Source organism: Pseudochaenichthys georgianus, chromosome 17, assembly GCF_902827115.2.
Source record: "Pseudochaenichthys georgianus chromosome 17, fPseGeo1.2, whole genome shotgun sequence".
NCBI lineage: Eukaryota > Metazoa > Chordata > Actinopteri > Perciformes > Channichthyidae > Pseudochaenichthys > Pseudochaenichthys georgianus.
In genome coordinates this window covers 14,055,318-14,077,143 of record NC_047519.1, presented here as the reverse complement: position 1 = coordinate 14,077,143, position 21,826 = coordinate 14,055,318, and the positions used below count along the sequence as shown (strand labels likewise).

The 21,826-nt window shown below is 40.0% G+C and overlaps 5 protein-coding genes across 5 annotated transcripts; 1 reads left to right on the top strand and 4 right to left on the bottom strand.

Annotated features, from left to right (window-relative positions):
* Positions 1 to 61: 61 nt before the first annotated feature.
* On the bottom strand, positions 62 to 1,637 carry ndufb3 (NADH:ubiquinone oxidoreductase subunit B3). Its single transcript, XM_034104436.2, has 3 exons — positions 1,528 to 1,637; positions 360 to 488; positions 62 to 272 (listed from the first exon to the last, which is right to left on the bottom strand). Exons 2-3 carry the CDS (start codon positions 485 to 487, stop codon positions 122 to 124), a joined length of 279 nt encoding a protein of 92 aa, XP_033960327.1. The 5' UTR covers position 488; positions 1,528 to 1,637; the 3' UTR covers positions 62 to 121.
* A 445-nt stretch (positions 1,638 to 2,082) lies between these two features.
* On the bottom strand, positions 2,083 to 7,446 carry pecr (peroxisomal trans-2-enoyl-CoA reductase). The gene is made up of 8 exons (XM_034104434.2): positions 7,266 to 7,446; positions 6,327 to 6,460; positions 6,073 to 6,238; positions 5,886 to 5,967; positions 3,842 to 3,938; positions 3,644 to 3,754; positions 2,644 to 2,755; positions 2,083 to 2,553 (listed from the first exon to the last, which is right to left on the bottom strand). Exons 1-8 carry the CDS (start codon positions 7,444 to 7,446, stop codon positions 2,471 to 2,473), a joined length of 966 nt encoding a protein of 321 aa, XP_033960325.2. The 3' UTR covers positions 2,083 to 2,470.
* A 2,067-nt stretch (positions 7,447 to 9,513) lies between these two features.
* On the bottom strand, positions 9,514 to 11,926 carry rpl37a (ribosomal protein L37a). The gene is made up of 4 exons (XM_034104579.2): positions 11,825 to 11,926; positions 10,975 to 11,103; positions 10,717 to 10,799; positions 9,514 to 9,655 (listed from the first exon to the last, which is right to left on the bottom strand). Exons 1-4 carry the CDS (start codon positions 11,825 to 11,827, stop codon positions 9,592 to 9,594), a joined length of 279 nt encoding a protein of 92 aa, XP_033960470.1. The 5' UTR covers positions 11,828 to 11,926; the 3' UTR covers positions 9,514 to 9,591.
* Positions 11,927 to 12,091: 165 nt separating this feature from the next.
* cfap410 (cilia and flagella associated protein 410) lies at positions 12,092 to 14,147 on the top strand. Its single transcript, XM_034104728.2, has 7 exons — positions 12,092 to 12,319; positions 12,466 to 12,484; positions 12,636 to 12,682; positions 12,829 to 13,058; positions 13,212 to 13,362; positions 13,458 to 13,557; positions 13,640 to 14,147. Exons 1-7 carry the CDS (start codon positions 12,243 to 12,245, stop codon positions 13,802 to 13,804), a joined length of 789 nt encoding a protein of 262 aa, XP_033960619.1. The 5' UTR covers positions 12,092 to 12,242; the 3' UTR covers positions 13,805 to 14,147.
* Positions 14,148 to 14,248: 101 nt separating this feature from the next.
* Positions 14,249 to 21,181, bottom strand: orc2 (origin recognition complex, subunit 2). Its single transcript, XM_034104513.2, has 16 exons — positions 21,082 to 21,181; positions 20,802 to 20,873; positions 20,516 to 20,671; positions 19,474 to 19,560; positions 19,257 to 19,346; positions 19,133 to 19,164; positions 18,421 to 18,478; positions 18,058 to 18,341; positions 17,855 to 17,964; positions 17,640 to 17,772; positions 16,216 to 16,312; positions 15,988 to 16,134; positions 15,744 to 15,915; positions 15,092 to 15,153; positions 14,877 to 14,995; positions 14,249 to 14,784 (listed from the first exon to the last, which is right to left on the bottom strand). The coding sequence occupies exons 2-16, from the start codon at positions 20,869 to 20,871 to the stop codon at positions 14,701 to 14,703; spliced, it is 1,701 nt and encodes a 566-aa protein (XP_033960404.1). The 5' UTR covers positions 20,872 to 20,873; positions 21,082 to 21,181; the 3' UTR covers positions 14,249 to 14,700.
* Between the last annotated feature and the right edge of the window lie 645 nt (positions 21,182 to 21,826).

The following is a 21,826-nucleotide window of genomic DNA, read 5'->3' as shown; positions in this document are numbered from 1 at the left end:
GTTAAATTGGTTTTGGTTTACAGATGGAACAGGGTGAATAGGAAGAATAAGGGAAGCCATGGGTGATCAGAAAACATTTAATGAACAGAAAATACAGATTATTAGACTCTGGGGTTGAGCGTTAGTGTCCGCCCTTCTTTGGTGGGAAGAAGGTGTACTCTACAGCCAGAGCAACAGCGAAGGCCGCAAAGCCCCACTTGAATCCTTTCAGAAGCACTTCAGGCAGAGTGACAGGACGAGCGAAGCCCCCAGTGTATCTCCAAGCCTCATTGCTACAGGGACAGTTAAAGAAAAGATAGTCAGTAATCAGATTCATTAAATGGGAGACAGCTATATTTACTTTTGGTAGAAACACTGACCGTGCCCATGGATCCTTGAGGCCCCTGGATGCCAGCCTCCTCTGTACGATCTCCAGTGGGGTCCCCTCTACCTTCCACTGCCGCCAGTCTGGCAGGACCAGCTTGTTGTGCCCGTGGTCACCTCCCATTCTGAAAACAGATACATGTTAATATGTAATCACCCATAGATAACTTGAACCTCTCATCATATTATTATTTACTTTTATTTTAGAAATGTGTTGTCAGAAACAAGCCTTACAGGACACACAATATGTCAATGATCCACAATATGTGTTTAAAACAGGCTCAAACATGTTTCCGCTCATGTAGAAGTGAAAACTGCTAACTCTTTGGTTTCCATGTCTGTTTACGTCTAGAAATGTAAATGTGGGACCAGGTTTCAACCATGTTTAAATAGCATTAAAATGTTTGTTTGTAAAGACGAACGATTTATGTTATGCTCATTGTATAAGCATATAACTGGTCTCAGGTTATACACTATTTAGTGCCATTCAATATGGAGGTTGATGTGATTGGCTGTTTTCTATTGTCTTATACTTGTCTACATTACACTGGCTCAATACCTGTTTAAGCTTTTCTAAGATTCTCAGGACGCAAATTGGCATATAAATCAAACTTTATAACACTCGGTTTAGGCAATCATTATCATTATGTAATGTTGATGTTTTAAACTTTGAAATAATGGATGTAAACTAGCTGTGGAGCAATCTCTGGCAGTGATTTAAATGTTGTTGAATGTTTACTGTTCGTAAATAATCAATAAACAATCTGGTCGCAGCACCTGCAAACACTGAACCAGTCAAAGCTCAATGATGTTAAGCGTTATTGAACATTTGAAACATGCCCTACTTTATTCATGACTAGCTTTCTTTATACAAAGTGTCATACAAGTTACGTGTCTTACTAAAGCAAAGATGTATACATAATGAATAGGGAAAAAAGCGTTGTTTAATGAAAGTACACAGCGTTTCACCAGCTAGCAATTCGTTAGCTAACGTGCTAACGTCAGCTAACTTGTCTAGCTACATCCATACAATTGCAGCATTTGCTCTATGAGGCATTATCTACAGCTTCATTTATGTTAATATACCGTTGTCAGCCACAGTGAAAGAGCAACAAAAGATGCTTCAGAAATGTAACATATTAATTAAAAAGCATAACACTGTACCTGAGTGGTTTGTTGTGACCTCTGTAGCAGGACTAAGTGTTCTTCTTCTTCAGCATTTTATCGCAGGTAGACACCAGGGATACAGTACATTACCGCCACCTACTGTGTTGGAGAGTGAACCAAAAATATCTATCTATATCTAAGAAAAAAGGAATCCCTCAGAAAATGTTAATAAAATATACACTGACTAAAACGTAATGTCTAATGAACAGCTCCTGGATTAATTGTTACTAATCTAAAGACAAGTGGTTTAACGCCAATATTACAGCAAAGCACGCTGGACCAAAAAACAAAGCGTCTTGCAGAAGTAGAGCAATACCTTTAATTATTGTTGTAATATCTAATAAATTGTAAGACAAGCTGTTTTGTCATTGGAAAAACAAATACTGTATTTCTAATATACATTATTATTTTACTTTCTATCCAATTCAACTATAAAGGGAAATGTTTTGGTCTAAATAAACACTTTATATGATTCAAATATTTTATTTATTTTACAGTACAATGTTTAATTTTCAGTTTTCCCTTAAATATTGGACAAATAAAGGAAACATGTTACATTTACATATAAAGTCTGTATTTCATAACTATATCAAAGACGAGCAGCCTCAGTACATATATTTAAAACATTGTAATTTTCCATCGTTGTTTCTGTCTTTTGTCTCCATTTGCTAATAATGCAATTTTGTGAAATAGCACCGTTAATTACCAACTTACAAAGGCACTGATTTTTTTTTATATGGTGCTCTGTCACAACTCATTACCATAAAAACAATCAGACACTTGTATATCTATTATTAAATACAATTATGTACAGAATTTGTTATAATAAATCACACTATCTTAGTCCCGGGCAACTATGGTGTCTTGTTTCTTCCCATTGCTTGTGGTACCCATCAGCTCTCTGTCCATGGTGGTATGTTTATACATTGGGCTCAGACAATTAGAGCTTGCTTTTGGGGTTGAGCAGTTCCTTCAGAGCCTCCTGGTTCTCCCCCTCTGGAGCTTCAGGCCATGCACTGTGGTCTGGAGAAAGAAACAAAAAAAGACAATAATTTAGAACACAAAATAGTGTGCTGTGTGGTATGAAGTATAAACCGTAGTGTTGATACGTACTCGGTATCTCCCACATGGAGTGGTACAGACTCTGTCCTGCATCAACCCTCAGAGTGTCTCCAGAGATGTAGGAGGCCCCAGGAGAGAGCAGGAAGCAGACTGCTGATGAGATCTGAACAAAGAAACAAGTACAAAAAAACATTAGATATAGCCAAGACTTTTCTTTAATCTGTTAGCATTACATTACATTGCATTTAGCTGACGCTTTTATCCAAAGCGACTTACAATAAGTGCATTCGACCAGGAAGACACAACCTTGAAGAAAACAGAATCATATAAGAACATCAGGTTTCAAAGAGCCAATCAGTTCAAGTGCCACTCAACTGGCTTTAGATAAGCCAGTCCTTTATTAGTATATACGTGCTTTGTTAGTAATTCTTTGTTAGTCATTCTATCGCTCGAAGTGGAGTCGAAAGAGATGAGTTTTCAGTCTGCGCCAGAAGGTGTGTAAGCTTTCTGCTGTCCTGATGTCAATGGGGAGCTCATTCCACCATTTAGGAGCCAGGATAGCAAACCCACGTGTTTCTGCTGATGGGAACTTGGGTCCCCCTCGCAGTGCGGGTGCAGCGAGCTGTTTGGCTGATGCAGAGCGAAGTGCACGTGCTGGGGTGTACAGTTTAACCATGTCCTGGATGTAGGAAGGGCCAGATCCATTCGCAGCATGGTTAGCCTACTTTTATTATTTTTGCTTTCAATATACACTGCCCCTTTGCTGTTGTAACACTTTAAATGTGTCCGCTTTGGAACAAATAAAGGATTTCTGATAGTTTAGTTTGTGGCTCAGTGGGTAGTGTGCTGGACTTGGAATCAGGGGATAGCAAGTTCGAGTCCCACTGCAGTCAGCATGTTGTTGTGTCCCTGGGCAAGACACTTCACCCCAAATTGTTCCTGTGGGGATTGTCCACAGTACTGAATGTATGTAAGTCTCTTTGGATAAAAGCATCTAACAAATGACATGTAATGTTTATTTTAAAGCTGGAAGGCAGAATGATGGTTATACCTCTTCTGGTACCCCTAGCCTTTTTGCGGGGCTAAATGGAACAGACATCTTAAAGAGACTTGGTCCAAGATCCTTGTAGTTTTCCATTGCAGTTTTGGAAAAGATTGTGCCCTGCAAACAGAGAAAAGCACAGCTTTTTAAACTACAAACTAAACACCTTCATCACTTATCCTGTGTTTCCTCGTGATCTGTACTTACCGGTGCGACAGAGTTGACCCTGACTCCTGAAGCTGCCCACTCGATGGCCAGACTCTTTGTCAGGTTGTCCACTGCTGCCCTCGCTGCCCCTGTGTGGCTGTAAGTGAGAGGAGAGATTCAGTAAGTACATCATACAAAGTCTTGCTCCTTGATTATTGGTTGAACCAGAGTGGTTCTGGTAAGAAATCAAGGATTGAGGAGCAAGCAGAGATCTCTGAGTATCCCAGGCACGCAACCTCGGGGTTATATTCGATCCCACCCTCTCCCTTGACTCCCACATCCGCCAAGTTGTCAAAATCTCATTTTTCCATCTCCGCAACATTGCCAAAATCCGTCCCTATCTTACCCGCCCCGCAGCTGAGCGACTCATTCACGCCTTCATCTCCTCCCGCCTCGACTACTGTAACTCCCTCCTATACGGCATCAGCTCCACCTCCCTCAGTAGACTCCAGCGTGTTCAGAACGCAGCCGCCAGACTTCTCACCCACACTAAATCATGGCACCATATCACCCCGGTCCTCAAAGAACTACACTGGCTTCCCGTTACTCACCGCATCAACTACAAACTCCTGGTCCTTACCTATAAAGCCCTCCACCATCTGGCCCCCCCGTACCTCACTGACCTTCTCATCCCCTACCATCCTCCCCGGACCCTCAGATCCACCTCGGCCGGCCTGCTTTCCACCCCCATTGGCAATCTCCGGAGCTTTGGAGACAGAGCCTTCTCTGTGGCCGCCCCAAAGCTCTGGAACTCCCTCCCCCAAGACCTCCGTGAGTCCGAGTCCCTCACTCTGTTCCAGTCCCGCCTCAAAACCCATCTTTTCACCTCTCTCTATCCGTAAAACACCCCCCCACTCATTTTCGACCTCCTCCTGACTGCCACTGTGTTTTGTTTTGTTGTTTTTGTTGTTTTTCTTAGTCTGCTGTCTACCTGCCCCAGTCTATCTACCCTCCCCCCCCTCATATTGTAAAGCGTCTTTGGGTACTATAAAAGCGCTATATAAATCCAATATATTATTATTATTATTATTATTATCGATGCCAAGGATACACAAGAGCAGCCTTCCTCATTGATGGAGTGCTGTAGCTGATCTGACTGATATGATACATTACAGTCAAATGCATCAATCCCATGTAACGGTTTTTTTGTTTCTGATTTACCATATAGTTCAAAATCTGTGTTTATTGTAGATCTGAACAATAACACGAACCAAAATCCTCCTAATTTTCTTATTAAACATTCTCTTTTTCCCTCTCCACGCATGGTTTTCTTGCATCATACAGCCCCAGGGGGAGGGATTAAGACGCAAGGAAAGTACCTAATTGAGGGTATCATGAATTTAATTTAAGACTTGGGATTAAGAACTCACAATACAGAAGAAATAACTAATTAGTTTGACTAACTGTAATTTATTTCAGATATATGAGGAAATTAGTCATTTTGAAATAACATTCAAATGATCACTTAGGAAAAGTTCTCATGCATCTGTTTACAGTTAACTTATATATCGTTACAATATGCAGTATTGTATTCCACTGTACAGTATTTCATTTTACATTGGTTTTTATTCTGTCTTAATCTATTTTACATGCATATAGTTTACTTCTTTCTGCATTTTACTTGCACCTTTGTTTCCCTCGCAGTATTTCATTTTTATTTCTTCTTGCATTATTTTTATTTATTTGTATGTCTTAATTACTCTGTTTTTTGCACTGTAGAAGGAGCCAGAAAATGTAGATTTTCATATCACCTTTTGATAGAGCCTTTTAATCTTCTGAATCAATGTAAAATATATTAAAATGAACATAGTGTGATATTTTAAGAGGATCTTTATCAAACGAGGATTTTTATCATAGCGTTTGAATGCCTGGACTTCTCTGCAGCACCACAATGCTTCATTCAGAATGTTCACATATTTTGTATTTACCAAATATTGCGCTGACTGCAATTTGGAATTGCACTCATTAACATTGATTGATTTTGTGTTTTAACTAAATGGAAACGATTGTGTGAATTAAGTTGGTGTTCGGTGCTGCTGCTTACGCCATCCCCGGAAAGCCTTTCCACATGTCAGCTATGATGTTGACGATCACCCCTCCATGCTGTTTCATCCATGCGGCGTACACTGTGTGGACAGAACCATAAAAGTAACACTGAGCTCTTTATCCAACACACACTGAGGCTGTGTTAGCTTATCAGACACACACTGAGGCTGTGTTAGCATCTTTACCCTGCTGGCAGCAGTGGAAAGTTCCTGTCAGGTTGGTGTCTATCACAGCTTTCCAGCCTTTAGACGACATGTGTTCTGCCGGGCTGCTGAACTGACCTCCTCCATTGTTCACCAGGAAGTCTATCCTACCGTACCGCTTCAGCACTGACGACACAAGATCCTTCACCTGGGCATAAAAGAAAACAGAAAATCAGCTGTTGAAAGCAACAGCATGAAGTAATGTGAGCCTGAGGTTGAGTGCAGGTCCTCCTCACCTCATCTTCGTTTCGGATGTTACACTGCAGAGGAGTGACACGCGCCGGGCTGGAGGCGGGGATCTTCTGTCTCATCTCCTCAGCTGCTGCTTCCAACCTCTCCACCTTTCTACTGGAGATGACCACATTGCAACCTGAAGACAACAGTCATCTTAAAAAACTAGGATTACAGTACTGACTGAGGGCTGGGTTATATATCAATAACATTATATGAGTATTAGATCTTTGACATCTATAAATGGCATTAGTGTATTTTCCTAGAGACTGCATTATAAAGTCATGTCACATTACTGAGATACATATAAATCAAAATTTCATTGTGTGTCTTCATTATTAGAATGTCATTACTACATTGTATTTGAGGGTGTTGGTAAAAAAGTTTATAGTCAGTTCACATGCAATATATTTTATTTAGAATTTATTTTCAAATGAACAAAACACATCCCTTGAGTTTCTGAGTTCTTCATGGTGTGTTAACTTTGAGAGAACTTGGAAATCATTAATGGATTATTTGGAGCTAAACTTTAACCCACACACCCACCACCATTTTACTGAATGCAACTCCAGTAAGTGAGTGGCATTTATTTATAAACTCGTATTTTTTACTGCCTTTATACCCCATCACATTGGAATTAGATGTGGGTATATTGTCCCTGTTTCATTCATGCCAATAAAGCATTTAATTTAATAGAATGTTGATACATTTTTAACATTCAGAATTCCATTTGAAAGCTGTAACCAGTTTGCCTGCACAGTGTTCAAACCTTTATATCTACAGTCTTTAAACTGAGTGACATTTGGAAGAATTCAGTAGCCTACATGGCTTCTTGTATCTGTATCGAAGTTCACTTGGCTCTTGTTGTCAGTCAGTCGCTGTTCACTTCTGAATCTCAGCTCTATGAAAGTAACACTGTTCCCCAAGCACCCCACATCACTCACCGAGCTCCAGCAGCTCTTCAGAGATAGCTTTACCGATCCCGGTCCCGCCGCCCGTTACTATTGCAACTTTGTGGTTGAACAAGCCCGGTCTGAAGACACTGGACGCCGCCATGTTTGTTTCTTGACGCTGCTGCTGGGGAACACGACCCCTGGTGGACAGCAGCTGTGTTCGGTTCAACATTGATGCCCTCTTTAGGAGTGTTACAACACTGACATTGTTCGGCATTGACCTTGTTAATACAACAGAAACGTAGTGGAATATTATAAATTCAACTGTATCTATAATGTATAATATGTAATATTTTCGATGTTACTTACACTGAACAAAAATATAAACGCAACACTTTTGCTCCCATTGTACCATGAGATGAACTGAAAGATCTAAAACATTTTCTATATACACAAAATAACCATTCTCTCAAATATTGTTCACAAATCTGTGATAGTGAGCACTTCTCCTTTGCCGAGATAATCCATCCCACCTCACAGGTCTACGAAAACCAGTCAGTATCTGGTGTGAGGGGGGTAGGGTAACCGTTAGGGTAATGTTGTGAATCGAGTGGCCCATGGTTGTGGTGGGGTTATGCCATGGTATGGGCAGGCGTATGTTATGGACGACGAACACAGGCAACCCGATTCACATTACCCTAACCCCAGTTACTGACTGGTTTTCGGACCACCCCAATAAAGCAAAAATGCACGTTTCAGAGTGGCCTTTTATTGTGGCCAGCCTAAGGCACACCTGTGCAATAATCATGCTGTCTACTCAGCATCTTGATATGCCACACCTGTGAGGTGGGATGCATTATCTCGGCAAAGGAGAAGTGCTCACTATCACAGATTTTTTCAGATTTGTGAACAATATGAGAGAAATGGTTATTTTGTGTATATAGAAAATGTTTTAGACCTTTGAGTTAAAGGTGGGGTAGGTACGTTTGAGAAACCGGCTCGAGATCGCTAGAATTTGAAAATACACAACCGGAGAAAATCTGCCACTTCCTTATAGAGCCCCTCCTCCAACACACACATGACCAATGAGGGCACGAGATAAATTTGTGCCCCGATGGAAGGCTGACAGGCAGGTAGGCCATCCAATCCGTTTAGCCGGGTTGTACTTTTTACAGTATTACGGCTTCTACAGATGAATTTTTTTTTCGTCAAAGCACTTAAGATATTCATCGCTATCGGGATGTTAAGAGCATTCCATGGAATATAACAAAAAGTGTATCTCGAGCCGGTTTCTGAAACTGACCTACCCCACCTTTAATCTCATGAAAAATGGGAGCAAAAACAAAAGTGTTGCGTTCAGTGTATATGTCATGGATATTCAATTTGATTTATTTACTATCAATCTTAACAACCAATATTATTCCAACCGTTTCGTACCAGATCTAAAGCTGTTCAGAATCTTTTTATTTTATGAATTGGTCTACATTAATACTGTAAATTGATGTTTAGATGAGTTTGTAGGCAGACCATTGGGTTGTTCTTTCATTAAAATATGAAAAATGTACATGATACAAAATCCACTGTTATTTAAATGTTACACCCTGATGGATCCTGCACAGCAATTGTTCCCAGTTTTCATCTGAACCCACATGTCCTTGACTCCCCATGTTTTACTTTGAGATTAAAGTGGATGAATTGATCTCAATATTTATAATAGTGTGGTCTACTACTTTGTGTAAAGTTGAATCTTTAAAATTGTAATTACTTTTGGCTTCCAGTTGAACTTCTGTGCCCTCTTGCGAACTGGTTTTGAACATAAGGCTTCATGTAGATTAAGGTTTAAACCTTACCAACTATACATTTGTAATTAAATCAGTATTTTTTTAAAAACAAGTTAGTGGAGCTACGCTAGTCTTCCTACGGACTCCCTGGCAACTTCAGAAGTACCCCTCGATAGGAATTATATATATATATATATATATATATATATATATATATAGTCTATGGTGGGGAATCACTGTAAAGTACCAGTAAGTAATTTTTTCAAGCACTCACAGCAGGAATTATTCCAGTACTCAATATTTCCTTAAAATTGCTGTGGATTAAAACAGGCAAAGGGTAATGTGGCAGAGCGATAGATTAAGTATAAAAGGTTATTAGAGCGCAGGCCAGAAAGACACTATTAAATACACATTTCTTATACCATTGGAACACCTTTTGATGTTGGAACCCTGATCTCTAGTGCGACTTCGACACACGTTTTGATTTTACTGCTAAATTATAAAACCAGACACAATAATTCCGCTCCAGACAGATTTATTTCTTGATGTTGTGGCCATGTCCAGGGTGGGTTAAACAATAGAAAAAGTCCCAAGGTTTACTGGTCTTTCAACTCCTTCAGCCTCCTGATCGCAGACTTGACTGTGACAGCTGAAGTTGTGCTGCAAAGACAAAAAACAACATTAATACTTATTCATTGTGTATGCATTATAATTCAATTTAAACCTTGTCTATCCAATTGCTGTCCCTTGCTTCAACAAGAGCTTACCTCTCTAAAAAAAAGTAAAGAAAAAACTTGTTGCCGCATTCATGAAGGCCTTTTTTAAAATAACTTAAACATAAAAACTCCATTAGGTGATCTTGCCTTTGTTTCATTAGTTTTTCAATATAAAAACTTTTCCTTTGGCAATATAAAAAACAATGCAACCCTTTTTTCTTCGTATAAATCTACCCGTAGCCTTATTTAAGGGTCTGTAGAACAACCTTATTAACAGTATATTGGAAAACATTCCTGAAAACCCCTTACATTACATCAGCACGTAGCTGTCCACAATCCCAAAGATCCTTCATTTGAAAGATTGCTTGCTTTGTGGTTCGGCGACAATGCTCAATGCAACGATGATGATTTAAGGTTTTGATGGTAATTGGCAAAGCAACCCAATAATCTTTCCTATTGTGGTCTGGGAAAGGCTGCTACCAAATTAAGTTAGGAAATGTACCATCACCCTTGACACATCGATTAACATCTCGTTCACAGATTGGCAGTTCCCCGTCCAATTTAAAATTTGAACAGCGGAAGCTTTTCTTTAAAATGTCAAATGTCCCTGAAATATCTTACAATTTACGTTTCTTAAAAAACAGGAGGGGAACAATACAAATCATTGCGATTTTTAAAACATGTTGTAAATGTTCAGTCTGAAAAGTCTGACTCAATTCCTTAGTTATCCATTTCACATGTATGGTAAATCTCATTACGTTTGACAAACTTGCTCTGTACAATACTCAAACATTACGTGACACTCAGCTCCAGGAGAAACCTGTATGGCTGCTTCCTTTTCATACAGTTCTTCTATGTTTTACTCATTTACTGTCAAATATTTGCAGCAAGTAGAACTACATCATCTAAAATAGAATTGTTGATAGGGGAATCAGGCATAGCAACAGCCGAAGATGCCGCCCTAAAACATTAATTCTCAATATGAAATAGTAAAAAGAAACCTACTTGTATGTCCAGGCGCCTCCAGCCACGGTCTTCCTGCAGGACCCACAGTGCCAGATGCCAACGGCCCTCCTCTTCATCTTGGTCTGTCGAAATACATTTAAAAGTGGCATCTTGTCAACAAATACACAATATAAAAATGTTTTACATATGCTGCAGGTTTTAACAGTGTTTCTTTACATTAATATATACACTTTAAATGAACCTGAATAAGATCACAAGTTAGGTGGAGCTGTTTGTGGATTTTATAGTTGACCTTACCTTGCCACAGAAAGAGCAGGTGTATTTTGCGTGCTGGGAGATTTCAATTTTCTTAACCATCTTCCTCAGCGACGCGCCATAACGCGTGCCATATTTACCCACGATCCCCACCTTCTTGGTACGCTTGGCCTGTGAACAACATTAACACATACAATGTTCAAAATGCAACAATAATGTAGCTGTAGAAGCAGAACCCCCTCTGATATATTTAGCCGATACTGTCACTCAACTCTTAGGCAGCAACTGTTACTAAATGGGCAAAGTTTTTGCACAATATTCTAGTTATGCTTATACAAAAAGCCAGTTTAGTTCTAATGATTACATTTTCTTACAGCTGAGTTTACAGAACACATGTCACATCACTGCAGCTTTTTTAAATGAGTTTACACCATTAAGTTGTGAAACTCGTAGAACCAGGCTGCTGTGTTAGCAGTGGTGTAACCAGCTAGCCTAGCTTCCGTTAACCAAGCTATCCAACGAGCTAACCTACACAAAGTCAACAGTGTATACAGGTTTGGGGACTACAACCCTCTAGAAAAAAAGCATTTACGTTTGCTTTAATTTTAAACCTGAGGGTCCTCCACGTAAGCAAGAATTATAGTATTAATGCTAATATGCCTAGCCCACCCGGTACATGGTCTCAGTGAGTAGCAATGGTGGCAGCCATTTCTGTCTCACTAGAACATGAAAACATCGTATTTGCTGGAGAAATAATCCCCAAATCGCCACAAATAACGGGTAGGTATAACAAACAAGAACATTGTGAAGCCTTCAAATATGTGATTAAATCATTATTAGCTCAGGAATTGGTAGATTGACACGGATTAGCAAGGGGACATTTTCGGCTCACCATCGTTTCAGTGGAGACGTAGGTCCAAAGAGGGATTGCTCACCGCGCAGGCGTGATTTACCCACTCGGTTACGTTGCATTGTGGGATTTAGAGTTTCCAAAGAATGCAGAGGCTACGACTTTTTTCAAATAAGTTATTTTATTATTGCATACTTATAATAACAAATAATAATACATTTATCCACCAGCTCGGATATATAGAAATATTATAGAAATATAATGACGGAAATGACTGTAACTATGGACGCGTCGGTGGATATGCGCACGCGCACTCATGGGGTGAAACAACATCCTTGCTCCTTTGCTGCTAAATTGAAATGTTTGTCGACTTAGCCTGTCATAATGCGGCATTTGTTTCTTGTGAACATGTAGTGCATTTAAAATATTCTTTCTTAAAGGCAAAGTCAGTTCTTATGCTATGAAGCTAACACGGAAACAGGTTCTCGCGAAGGCTAAGGCCTCCGACTTGGAGAGCGTGAAGAAACTGAACTGCTGGTGAGTGTCGTCATTTGAAAATAATAGTTAACGTAAGTCGTTTTTGTAGCTTGTTGGTAAACGTTAGAGGCGTATGGTCGACAAGTCCAGCTTATTTTGTATACGTCGCATTTGTATTAACGTCACACTGCATTTTGTTTTTGCAGGGGATGCAACCTGACTGATGTGAGTGTTGATATGATATTCTGGTTTAGCATTGTAATACTATTAATGCTTACATGACTTTGCTAGGTATATTTATTATTAAGTAAGTGTTAAGTTAAAGTTATATGCAAGTATTGCTATAATAGTGTACCCTTATGCTCTATCTTCCCAGATTTCCATCTTCTCTCAAATAGCTAACATTGAGGTGCTGACACTTAGGTTGGTCTTTTTAGTCTTTGCTGTGTCTCTTTCTGACACATTCACACACGTCACTGACACCATATTATTTGTTACATCTGCACAGTATCTTGAGATGATCAGTGAATCCTGTCTGTGACGTCTTCTCTTTTTCTCCCTCTCTGTAGTGTCAACAGCATCTCGTCCCTCTCTCCTCTGGCTGGCTGCCTGTCTCTGTGTGAGCTCTACCTCAGGAGGAACAGCATCCCCTCCCTTTCTGAGCTCTCCCATATGCGCCCACTGACGCGCCTCAGGGTGCTGTGGTTGGCAGAGAACCCCTGTTGTGGAGCTGACTCCAGCCAGTACCGCCTCACAGTGCTGCGCTGCCTGCCTCGCCTCCAGAAGCTCGACAACCAAGGTGTGTGTGTGTGGGCCTGTGTTCGAATTATTTGCACCGACAATAACAAAAAAAACATTAGAGCTATTGACTGGAGCAAAATCTGCAACGCTAAGGTTTGACTTTAGAGGACATGGTGAGGGTTGGATGAATCATCAGTGTGTGTGTTTGCAGTGGTGACAGAGGATGAGATTGCACTTGCTCTCGTGGAGGGTGAAGAAGTCAACACGCCTCCAGGAAGTGTCCAAAACCAGCTTTCAACCAATGGACATCCAGAGGCAGAGACAGAGAATGACCCGCTCAACTATAACATGGAGGAGACCAAGTAAGCCTTTTGGATTGATACCACAGAGAAATAAAATAATAAATCTGTCAAAGTGCTGTCGACATAGAGAAAAACACATTTCTCATATTTTTCAGCAAAATCAGAGAAGAGCTGGGAATGAAACTCCTCTCCAGAGACAAGTTCCCCTCCCTGTCTTCTCCATCCACCAGAGAAAACAAACTGACATTGAAAAGGGTAAACTTCTCACCTGCACAATGCTTTCTAGAATTAAAAAGCGACGAACTATCTCCCTTATAACTTTAGTTTTATTTTTCAGACACACACTCTCGATGCAGTTCTGCTGCTGCTGCAGGATTTGGATGAAGAGGAGCTTCGCTTTGTGCACACAGCTGCCACAAACAGACTGCAGACTTACATGCTGGATTCAGAAACACTGACGTATTCACTGCAGACACAGAAAAGTGCAGAGATCCAACACTGAAACATTTCATCGCATGGAATCGTTTGCAAGACTCTCTCGCCTTCTTTGCATCAACTCTAGCCTCACTGACAAAAGGGATTATAAAAATCACCCTCCCCGTTATTTTTATCTTTTACCTTACAAATGCATGCATGGAATGTTTCACTGACCTCTTTCCTTTTTGTTACAGTTTACACATGTGGAGTAGTACTTAAAGGGGCCCTATTATGCTTTTTGGGATTTTGTAAATGGTCTGCAAAGTTCTCCCACACATCCCCCCCTGCCTGAAACACCCCCATTGGACTCCTTTGTTTACTTCCGTGATATAAAAGCTTTCTCATTTCTCTAATTTCCCCTCCTCGACTCCTATCCTCATGTCTTAATCCCGCCCACAGGAGATGCGAGCAGAGGAGAGACGAGGGGAAGCAGCAGGCATTTGGAGAAATGAGAAATCCTCTCCATCAATTATGGGCCAAAAGTTTTATTCATAAGTATTAAAAGTAAGCATAGGACACCAAACCAACTGAGACCTGTTTGTCCGCCGCATCTACGCACTGTACAACACACAGAGAACAATAGGGCCACTTGAATTGCGTTTTTTTTAACGCAGCATGCCTACCTGCCTTGAACAAACAAAAGAATGTACGTTTTGCAAAATGTCAATCTATTTCTGTAATTAAAGAGATGAAATTGCATAACTCACAAAGTGTTTTAATTAAACAGATGCTGTCTGAAAACATATACATTAAAGCACAAGGTGTAAATGTCACAGTGCAACGATGGGGGCATTATTGACAAGTGAAACTTTACATCAAATATTAGATGTATTCAAGTGGGCATTTATATCAGTGATGGAAGCAACCAAAATATTGATTTGCTGGTAGAGTCAGTAGCAGATGTACACAAGTCCTCTCTTTTCAGTCCCCCTCTTCGTTCTCCAGGAAATCCATCAAAGTGCCCGGATCCACAGCGACGATCAGGTACTCCACTCCGTCTGCACCCTGGTGAGTCATGGGAACAATTGTAAGTGAGTCTGCCGAAAGCAATGGCAGCCAATAAAGGTTGGAAATCCTTAAGTTAAACAGGGCTCTACCTTGCGTGTGCGAATGAGTTTGTGGTCTCTGAACTCGGTCAGCTGAGTCCTGAGCGTGAGGTCGGAGTTCACCAAGAACGACTCTCGACAACGCTGGTAGAAATCTTGGAATGACAATCCTGCACCCAGCGATACAAATACGTTACAATCTTAAATCTACACACAATCATTTTAAGAAGAAGTTGTTACATCATGTTGAAGCTTTGCGTGTGCACCTGTGTATGAAGGGTTGTCTTTGTTCTCCAGCTGGAAATTCACCAACAGTTTGAAAATTCCTCTGCGAAAAGAAAGAGAACAAAGCCATAAAAAACTAAAGCAATTCAAGAGTGAATTATATCAAGGTTTAAATAGCATAGAATTGTAAAGACGAATCAAGAAACCGATTAATTATTCCAGACTTATATTGATATTTGATTAAATATTGGGCCCTGTGATGCTAATGTTAAGGTTTCATAATATCTTGTTCCTCTTCTGTGACATGGGTCCACCTCTTTAAAATGTCCCGCCCCTTAGCCTATCATGTACAATGTGTTGAAGCGCTAGCCAATAGAAGAGAAACTTTGGATTTTAGCCTTTGCAGACCATTTACATGCACAAAAACCTATATAACACACTACGGTTAAACAAAATAAAAAATTGCATAATAGGACCCCTTTATCAGTTAAGTACAAATTTCATGCAAAAAATATGGAGATTTCCTTCCAATCTTGATATGTTAAAGTGAATATATTCTGGTTTTGGAATGACAGAAAAATACATTTAAAGCCACTTTGAGAAACTATGGAAATGTTTCCCAATTTTCTGACACTTCCTATATTTATCGCTTCATAGACTTAACTTTTGAATCTAAAAAAACAATGCTGGTACCTTGCATTGGGTGTCAAGCTGCGTAGCACGTGTGTGAGCGAGGACAGGGCGAGAGCGCCGGTCTGCTGCACCAGGAGCGAGTTTTCATAAGACGTTTCCTCTGTGTAATGCTGGAAGGACACGCACTCCCACCACAGCCAGTTGAACTGGCTCTGCTTAAACTGGTCCCACACTGGAAACAGGAGAAAGTCAGCAACAAATACTGACTTGAGTAGAATAAACATACACACTAGAAAACACCCACCCAATGGAGCGTTAATGTGGTCCAAAGAAGCCACCAAGTGCAGGTTGGGCAGGGATGCCAGCTGCCCCAGTGCACTCTGGGTCTTCTCTCCTCGTAGCGTTGGTCCATCGATGTTATGGATTATCAGGTACAGATGGAGGTCTGGGCCTGTAAGTAGATGCTTCCATTGTAAAACACATCATTTAAACATTGGCTTTATAACGGGAAACAATTGACAGTCACACTTACTGTCTTTTAGGGTCTGAGCGATGAACTGGATCTGGTCTGAGGGGGTCCGGAAACTTCCCTCGTGCTCTAGAGCCTCACATGTCAGAGCATTTAGGATCTGCAATGAAAGCATATTATGATGAGTATAGAAGGGGAAAAACGTTAATAAATATTCAGCACATTGAAGAAAAAACATGTATTTGGTTTCTCAGACAATAATTGGAGTAAAAATAAAACTAGTAGGATACAATACCTATGCACCTGTAGTTCTTAAAAGTCTTCATCAGTTATCAACCTCGTCTTTGTTTTTTATGTTTAGTCGTATCTGTTTTCATCCTGCATTACCCTTTTTATGTTGCTACTTTTGGGTTTTATGGTTTTATTGTACGTAAACATTGTTTTAAAAAACGTCCTTTAAAAAGTGCTATGCAAATAACATGTTTTTATAATTATCTATTGCTGGCTTTTTTCCTTATAGGAAATAAGAAACCTACAGATTGCCAGCCTTATCAGCCCGATCCATGCACATTCCTTTGCAGTTTAATTGTTGTTATAAAACGGACAAGTCAAATCAAGCAATCTGTCGGTTCTTAGCCATGATATAATGAGCGTATATCACGGGTAGAATTGTAGTTACTTTTCACAAGTCCTGTATCCCTCCGCGTCTGAGAAAAGCTACAACCGTTACAACTGTTACATTACGTCCGTTACGAAACTAACTAACTAACAAAGCTTAAAATGGAAACATTTAAGGTTAACTTCGACCTCTGGGCTGGCCTTACTATGGAGGAGTAAAAAAAAAAAAAGAACCTAAACGACAACATGCAGAGCTACGTGAAGAGCAGGTAGACCAACTGGAAAAGTACCACCATACAAAAGCTTTCTGATGCGGGTCTTGAAAGAAAGCAGAGAAATGATGACCGTTAGTGGCCACAGGTGCGAAAGCTCTCTCCAGAGCTACTGGAAGCCGAATCTCGGGGACCGGAGAAAGTGGAGCAATATTCTCGCCACGCCAAGCAACAGCCTAGAACAACCTCAACCTATTCAAGTAACCACGTAAGCCATGCTACTGATGCTGAACAGGTTTTCAGTGGCAGCACAATAAACGGCAACATACAAATTAATGTAAATAAATAGCCAAATAATGTATCATATGTTCGCTAGCTGTTAGTGTTGTTGCATAGCAACCACCTCGCACTATGTTTTGTGCAGAAGGCAACGGAGGGACTATTTTATTTTTGAACATCATCATCATTTACTAATAAAAACTATTTAGAGTGTGTATTTTTCTTTCATATTGCCACACTTGGTAACCGTTTTATAAAAGCAATAGCTCACTTCAGGCCGTGATATATGCTCATTATATCACAGCTAAGGCGTGGTTCGGCCCGAGCTATTGCTTAAATATACACTGCCAATAAAAGCATTTTCCTGTGCACACTGACCGATTTAAGAGTAATGGAGGGGAAGAATCCGTTGACCACGAGGTGGATTTCCTGAGCCAAGTGAGACACACGGAAGTCCTCCAGCAGAGACTTTTTGCTGCCCAAACCGTAGACGATCACACTGAATCCCAACCTACACAAACAAAACACACAGCCACTTGTACCAAATAAAAAAAAAAAAAAAAAAAACATTGAATAAGGAAACCACACTCAACTGTAACTGTAACATCCATTTGCTAAAGTGCTTTCTGTGTTTGCTGTAGAGCTGCTGGATCTCTTTGGCGCAGCAGGACGGCTTCTCCCCTAAAAGCTGCCCCAACATCTCCTGTAGACAAAACAAAGAGGAGGATGCAGCTTTAAAACACGGAAACACAGCAGCTTGTTGAATACATGGAAGTACAGGCTGTTTGTCACTGACCCTGTCCAGTTTGGGGGTGTGTAGCCGCTCCAGGGTCCGGTCTGACGTCAACACCTTAGAGTTGCCATGGGCTTCGAAATACTCCTCCACCATACTGGGCTGGTTGAGGGCTTCGGACTTGCTCTTCTTGGCGGGGGTCTTGTAGAGAGCTGCAGATGATCCTTTTTTTGGAGTCTTTAAGTTCTCCTTGTCCTCTTTCTTTTCTTCCTCCAGCCCGTCTTCATTGTCGTCCTCCCCAGAGTCAGAGGGCGACAGCTCGCTATCGCTGTCTTGCACGCTTGGAGCTGAAAGCATCAAAGAGCTTAGCTGTACTCCAACTTTAAATATCGGAGCAGTAAGAGAATTTATGAATGTTACACTCACTGGTGATTCTCTTCCTGAGCCTGTGGGGGGTTGTGGAGACAAACTGAACCGTTTTGCTCTGATAGAAACAGAACAGGAAATAATGAGAACACATCTGACACTGCAGCAATTTCACCTAATCACATCTGCTCACGAAAACAATGATGCTGGATGTGATGTGTATATAAGAAGATAACAGGTAACTTTGATATTATTCAACCTGTTGTCCACTAAAAGTACTTATTTGTGCCACTGAAAGGTCCAAATTGATAATTCATTTGAAATACATAATCTGAAAAATTATGGAAAACATCCTAGAGAGTAACAAAATGTTTGTTTTACTTTCACTTGATCCCAACTGTTTGTTATAGTGTTGTCTGCGTAAAACAACATTGGAAACGTCAGCGGACAGAGGAGTGCCGGTGTAGTCAGAGTTTGTTGTATGGAGTACAGAAAGCGTAGCTCAGTGTTATCTAAAAAGTCTTTTTTAATGTCCTGGCTGAATATTTTGCCAATTTTCTCAAGGTTGATGCCTCGTGAGATTTCAGAACCAGTCTTCTCAGGGCAAGACTTGGTTTTGACAGAATACCAAAACAGACCTGATCAAAGGAAATCGAAAGAAAAACATGTTATCTCTCCAAGGGGTCTTTCCAAAAATGTATTCATACACAATATCAGCCGAGTCCTTTAAGTGGACATACCTTATTCAGCTAAAAATCCCTTCTAGTCTCACCTTCTGTGGCGTCCTGCTTTCACCTTTGTTGTCTAGTTAGAGAGAGGGAAAGTGGACTTAGCTGAATATTAATAGTCAGAGCAAAGAATGGACACATTAAAATAGTGAAGTGTGCTGAACTCACTGCGGCCTTTCCTGGTAGGAGTCGAGGGCTCAATGTCGGGGGCTGAGCCGAAGGACACACTTTTTCCGGGAGTCCTGGCCAACTCACTTGCTATTTACAAAAACACAAAGTATGTTACATCCTGGAATCTAAAGGAATAATCACATGATACAGGCAGCTGGTGTCATGCAATAAAGAGAGTGTGTGTGTTATGACGGAAGAGGACTGAGGCTCTCACCAGTCAGGGCCATGCTGTGTCCACGCCTGGATTTCTGAAAGGAGAAAATGGACGATCCAGCCACTCTGTGCACTCCCTCATCATCTTCTGTGAAAGCAAGGAAAAGGATGGAACTGAGATGTGTCCGATCAAATAATAATTGACAGCAACAAACTCAATGGACTTGTGCTAGTTCACGCTGTACCAGTAGAGCTGGAGCTAGTCAATTCCAGCGTGGATCAGTTGTGAAAAGTGATCGGACGTTATAGAATTTTATATTAGATGGCGATAAAAAACGCTCATAATAAGTTGATCAGAGCGAATTTCCATTATAACGACCATAATGGCGGAGAAGTGAAAAATAAAGCCTGTTCAAATCAAAACTGGGAAATAATAATATATTTCAGTATATTTTAAGATGATTATCGTGTTATTGTAAATAGTATTTTTGTCCTATTTCATCCACAATAATCCAAACATTACATTTTCATATCATGCCATTGTAGTTTTGAAAATATATTTAGTGGAATAATATACTGTGTGTACATTTGTTATAAATGTGAATAAAAAATGCTTCGAGAAGCATTTAAGTGTTACACAATAGAAGATAACAACAGTAACACACACTCTTCAAAACAGTTTCAACAAAAACAAACACCTTATAACCTAATAATGACTTAAAAAACTGGCAACTTAGTGTATTCTTAGTGTTAGAAGGCTATTGATTTATCTCCGGCATAATTATTTGTTCACAAGTCTTTGCTGCTGGTGGTGTTTTTATTTCTATAAAATGTCTTTACTTTTTTTATGTAATGCTACATGTTTGCACAACTCACTGCATTGTGATACTGTTTCAGACCATCTGTGGGAATTCCCTGTTGAACAAGAAAACTAATACAAATATTTTGAAGAGAAAGAAGGGTATTGATTTGAATTATTTAACAGCAAGCTTTATAAAAAATACCCTATCAAACACATCGAGAGCTGGGGGGGGGGGAACCTGACAAGTAGACTAGTAGCAAGGTTTACTACCCCTAATATGTATTCAATAATTACACAGTACCTTCTGCATTTTCTGTTCCTAGAGCTTCTATATAATGTTGCTCATCAAGGAATACATTTTCATCCCCATCATGTTGTGCATCCTCTTTGGGCCGACGTCCAGCTTGGCTCTTAAACGAGACCATCTTCTGGACAGCCCCACTGCTGCTCGGGACATCTGTAGTTACACGCACACACGGAGAGTAAAACAGAGGAGTTAGCCATCTGCTCATTACCAAAGACTGTGTATATATGATGCTCATAACACAACACATCTAAGCAGGATAGAGGTTAAGTGTTGTACATACCCTCCTGTTTGTCCACGATGTGCTCCAGAGCATCTCCATCACCAATGAACTTCACCTCCAACACACTCATGGCTAAAGAGAAATACAGTATAGAGTTTGACAGGAGCTAGCTAAAAGCTAACTAAGTTACAGTTCACACAAACTATACATTCAAACTGAATACAGACAGTACAGTGTGGTGTAAGTTACGTTAAATTAGTCTCGCTGTGGATTTACATGAATGTCGAGAAGAAAAACGGAACACGTACAGAATAAATATATTCAAACTATGATAACTTACCAGAAAAGAGTCACTGTCGCCCAAGGAAAATGTAAACAAAACTAATATAAACTGAGAGCTACACAGTGCAGTGTGACAACTTTCCGCGCCATCCTCCTGAAGTTTTTTAACCACGTGACAAGTCAAAGGTTATATGGTGGCCAATCAAAATGTAAGCTTTACTAAAAACCACATTTCCCAAGATGCACTTCGTACAGTGGTTCGCAAGCTCCTTGCTGCTGAGACGACCTATGGTTTAATGATTATTTTCAACAAAAATAGCAAACACAACTAGTGAATAATGATACAAAATAATAAGGCGGCAGTTAACCACTGTTATAATACATATTGTTTTTTTTATATTGATTTCCTATTATAATTTTTAGACATATTTGAGATATTATTCAAGAAACTATTCAAACATGTTACTGGTTACATGTTACTTACAAAATAATAATTATAATTACAAAATAATTAGAAGTTGAAACCAAAAGTAAATTACGTAGTCTGGAAAAAAACACCATCAGTAATCAAGGCAAGGCAAGTTTATTTATATAGCCCCTTTCAGCACCAGGCAATTCAAGGTGCTTTACAAAAATGAAAGACATTCAGACAAAGGCATTTAAAAACAGTAAAAGATAATAAAAGAAACATTAAAAGAAAAACGAAAAATGAAAGACATTAAGAAAATGGCATTTAAAATCAGTCATTAAAAAGAAAAGCTAATAAAATAAAATCAATCAAGAGAAACAGTGCACACTTTTTC

Bases quoted from the DNA above. Each gene is read 5' to 3' on its own strand.
- ndufb3 (XM_034104436.2), bottom strand. From the start codon at position 487: ATGGGAGGTGACCACGGGCACAACAAGCTGGTCCTGCCAGACTGGCGG. The intron at 273-359 runs GTCAGTGTTTCT...CTGTCCCTGTAG, and splicing joins CTCAAGGATCCATGGGCACG to CAATGAGGCTTGGAGATACA.
- pecr (XM_034104434.2), bottom strand. From the start codon at position 7,446: ATGTTGAACCGAACACAGCTGCTGTCCACCAGGGGTCGTGTTCCCCAG. The intron at 6,239-6,326 runs GTGAGGAGGACC...TTTTATGCCCAG, and splicing joins ACATCCGAAACGAAGATGAG to GTGAAGGATCTTGTGTCGTC. The intron at 2,756-3,643 runs GTATAACCATCA...TTCTTTGTTCAG, and splicing joins GGCTAGGGGTACCAGAAGAG to ATCTCATCAGCAGTCTGCTT.
- rpl37a (XM_034104579.2), bottom strand. The intron at 10,800-10,974 runs GTAAGGTCAACT...GTATTTCGACAG, and splicing joins CCTGCTCTTTCTGTGGCAAG to ACCAAGATGAAGAGGAGGGC. The intron at 9,656-10,716 runs GTAGGTTTCTTT...TTGTCTTTGCAG, and splicing joins GGAGGCGCCTGGACATACAA to CACAACTTCAGCTGTCACAG.
- cfap410 (XM_034104728.2), top strand. From the start codon at position 12,243: ATGAAGCTAACACGGAAACAGGTTCTCGCGAAGGCTAAGGCCTCCGAC. The intron at 12,683-12,828 runs GTTGGTCTTTTT...CCCTCTCTGTAG, and splicing joins ATTGAGGTGCTGACACTTAG to TGTCAACAGCATCTCGTCCC. The intron at 13,363-13,457 runs GTAAGCCTTTTG...CATATTTTTCAG, and splicing joins TATAACATGGAGGAGACCAA to CAAAATCAGAGAAGAGCTGG.
- orc2 (XM_034104513.2), bottom strand. From the start codon at position 20,871: ATGAGTGTGTTGGAGGTGAAGTTCATTGGTGATGGAGATGCTCTGGAG. The intron at 18,342-18,420 runs GTGAGTGTAACA...TGATGCTTTCAG, and splicing joins GCTCAGGAAGAGAATCACCA to CTCCAAGCGTGCAAGACAGC. The intron at 17,773-17,854 runs GTTGAGTGTGGT...TTGTTTGTGTAG, and splicing joins AAATGGATGTTACAGTTACA to GTTGGGATTCAGTGTGATCG.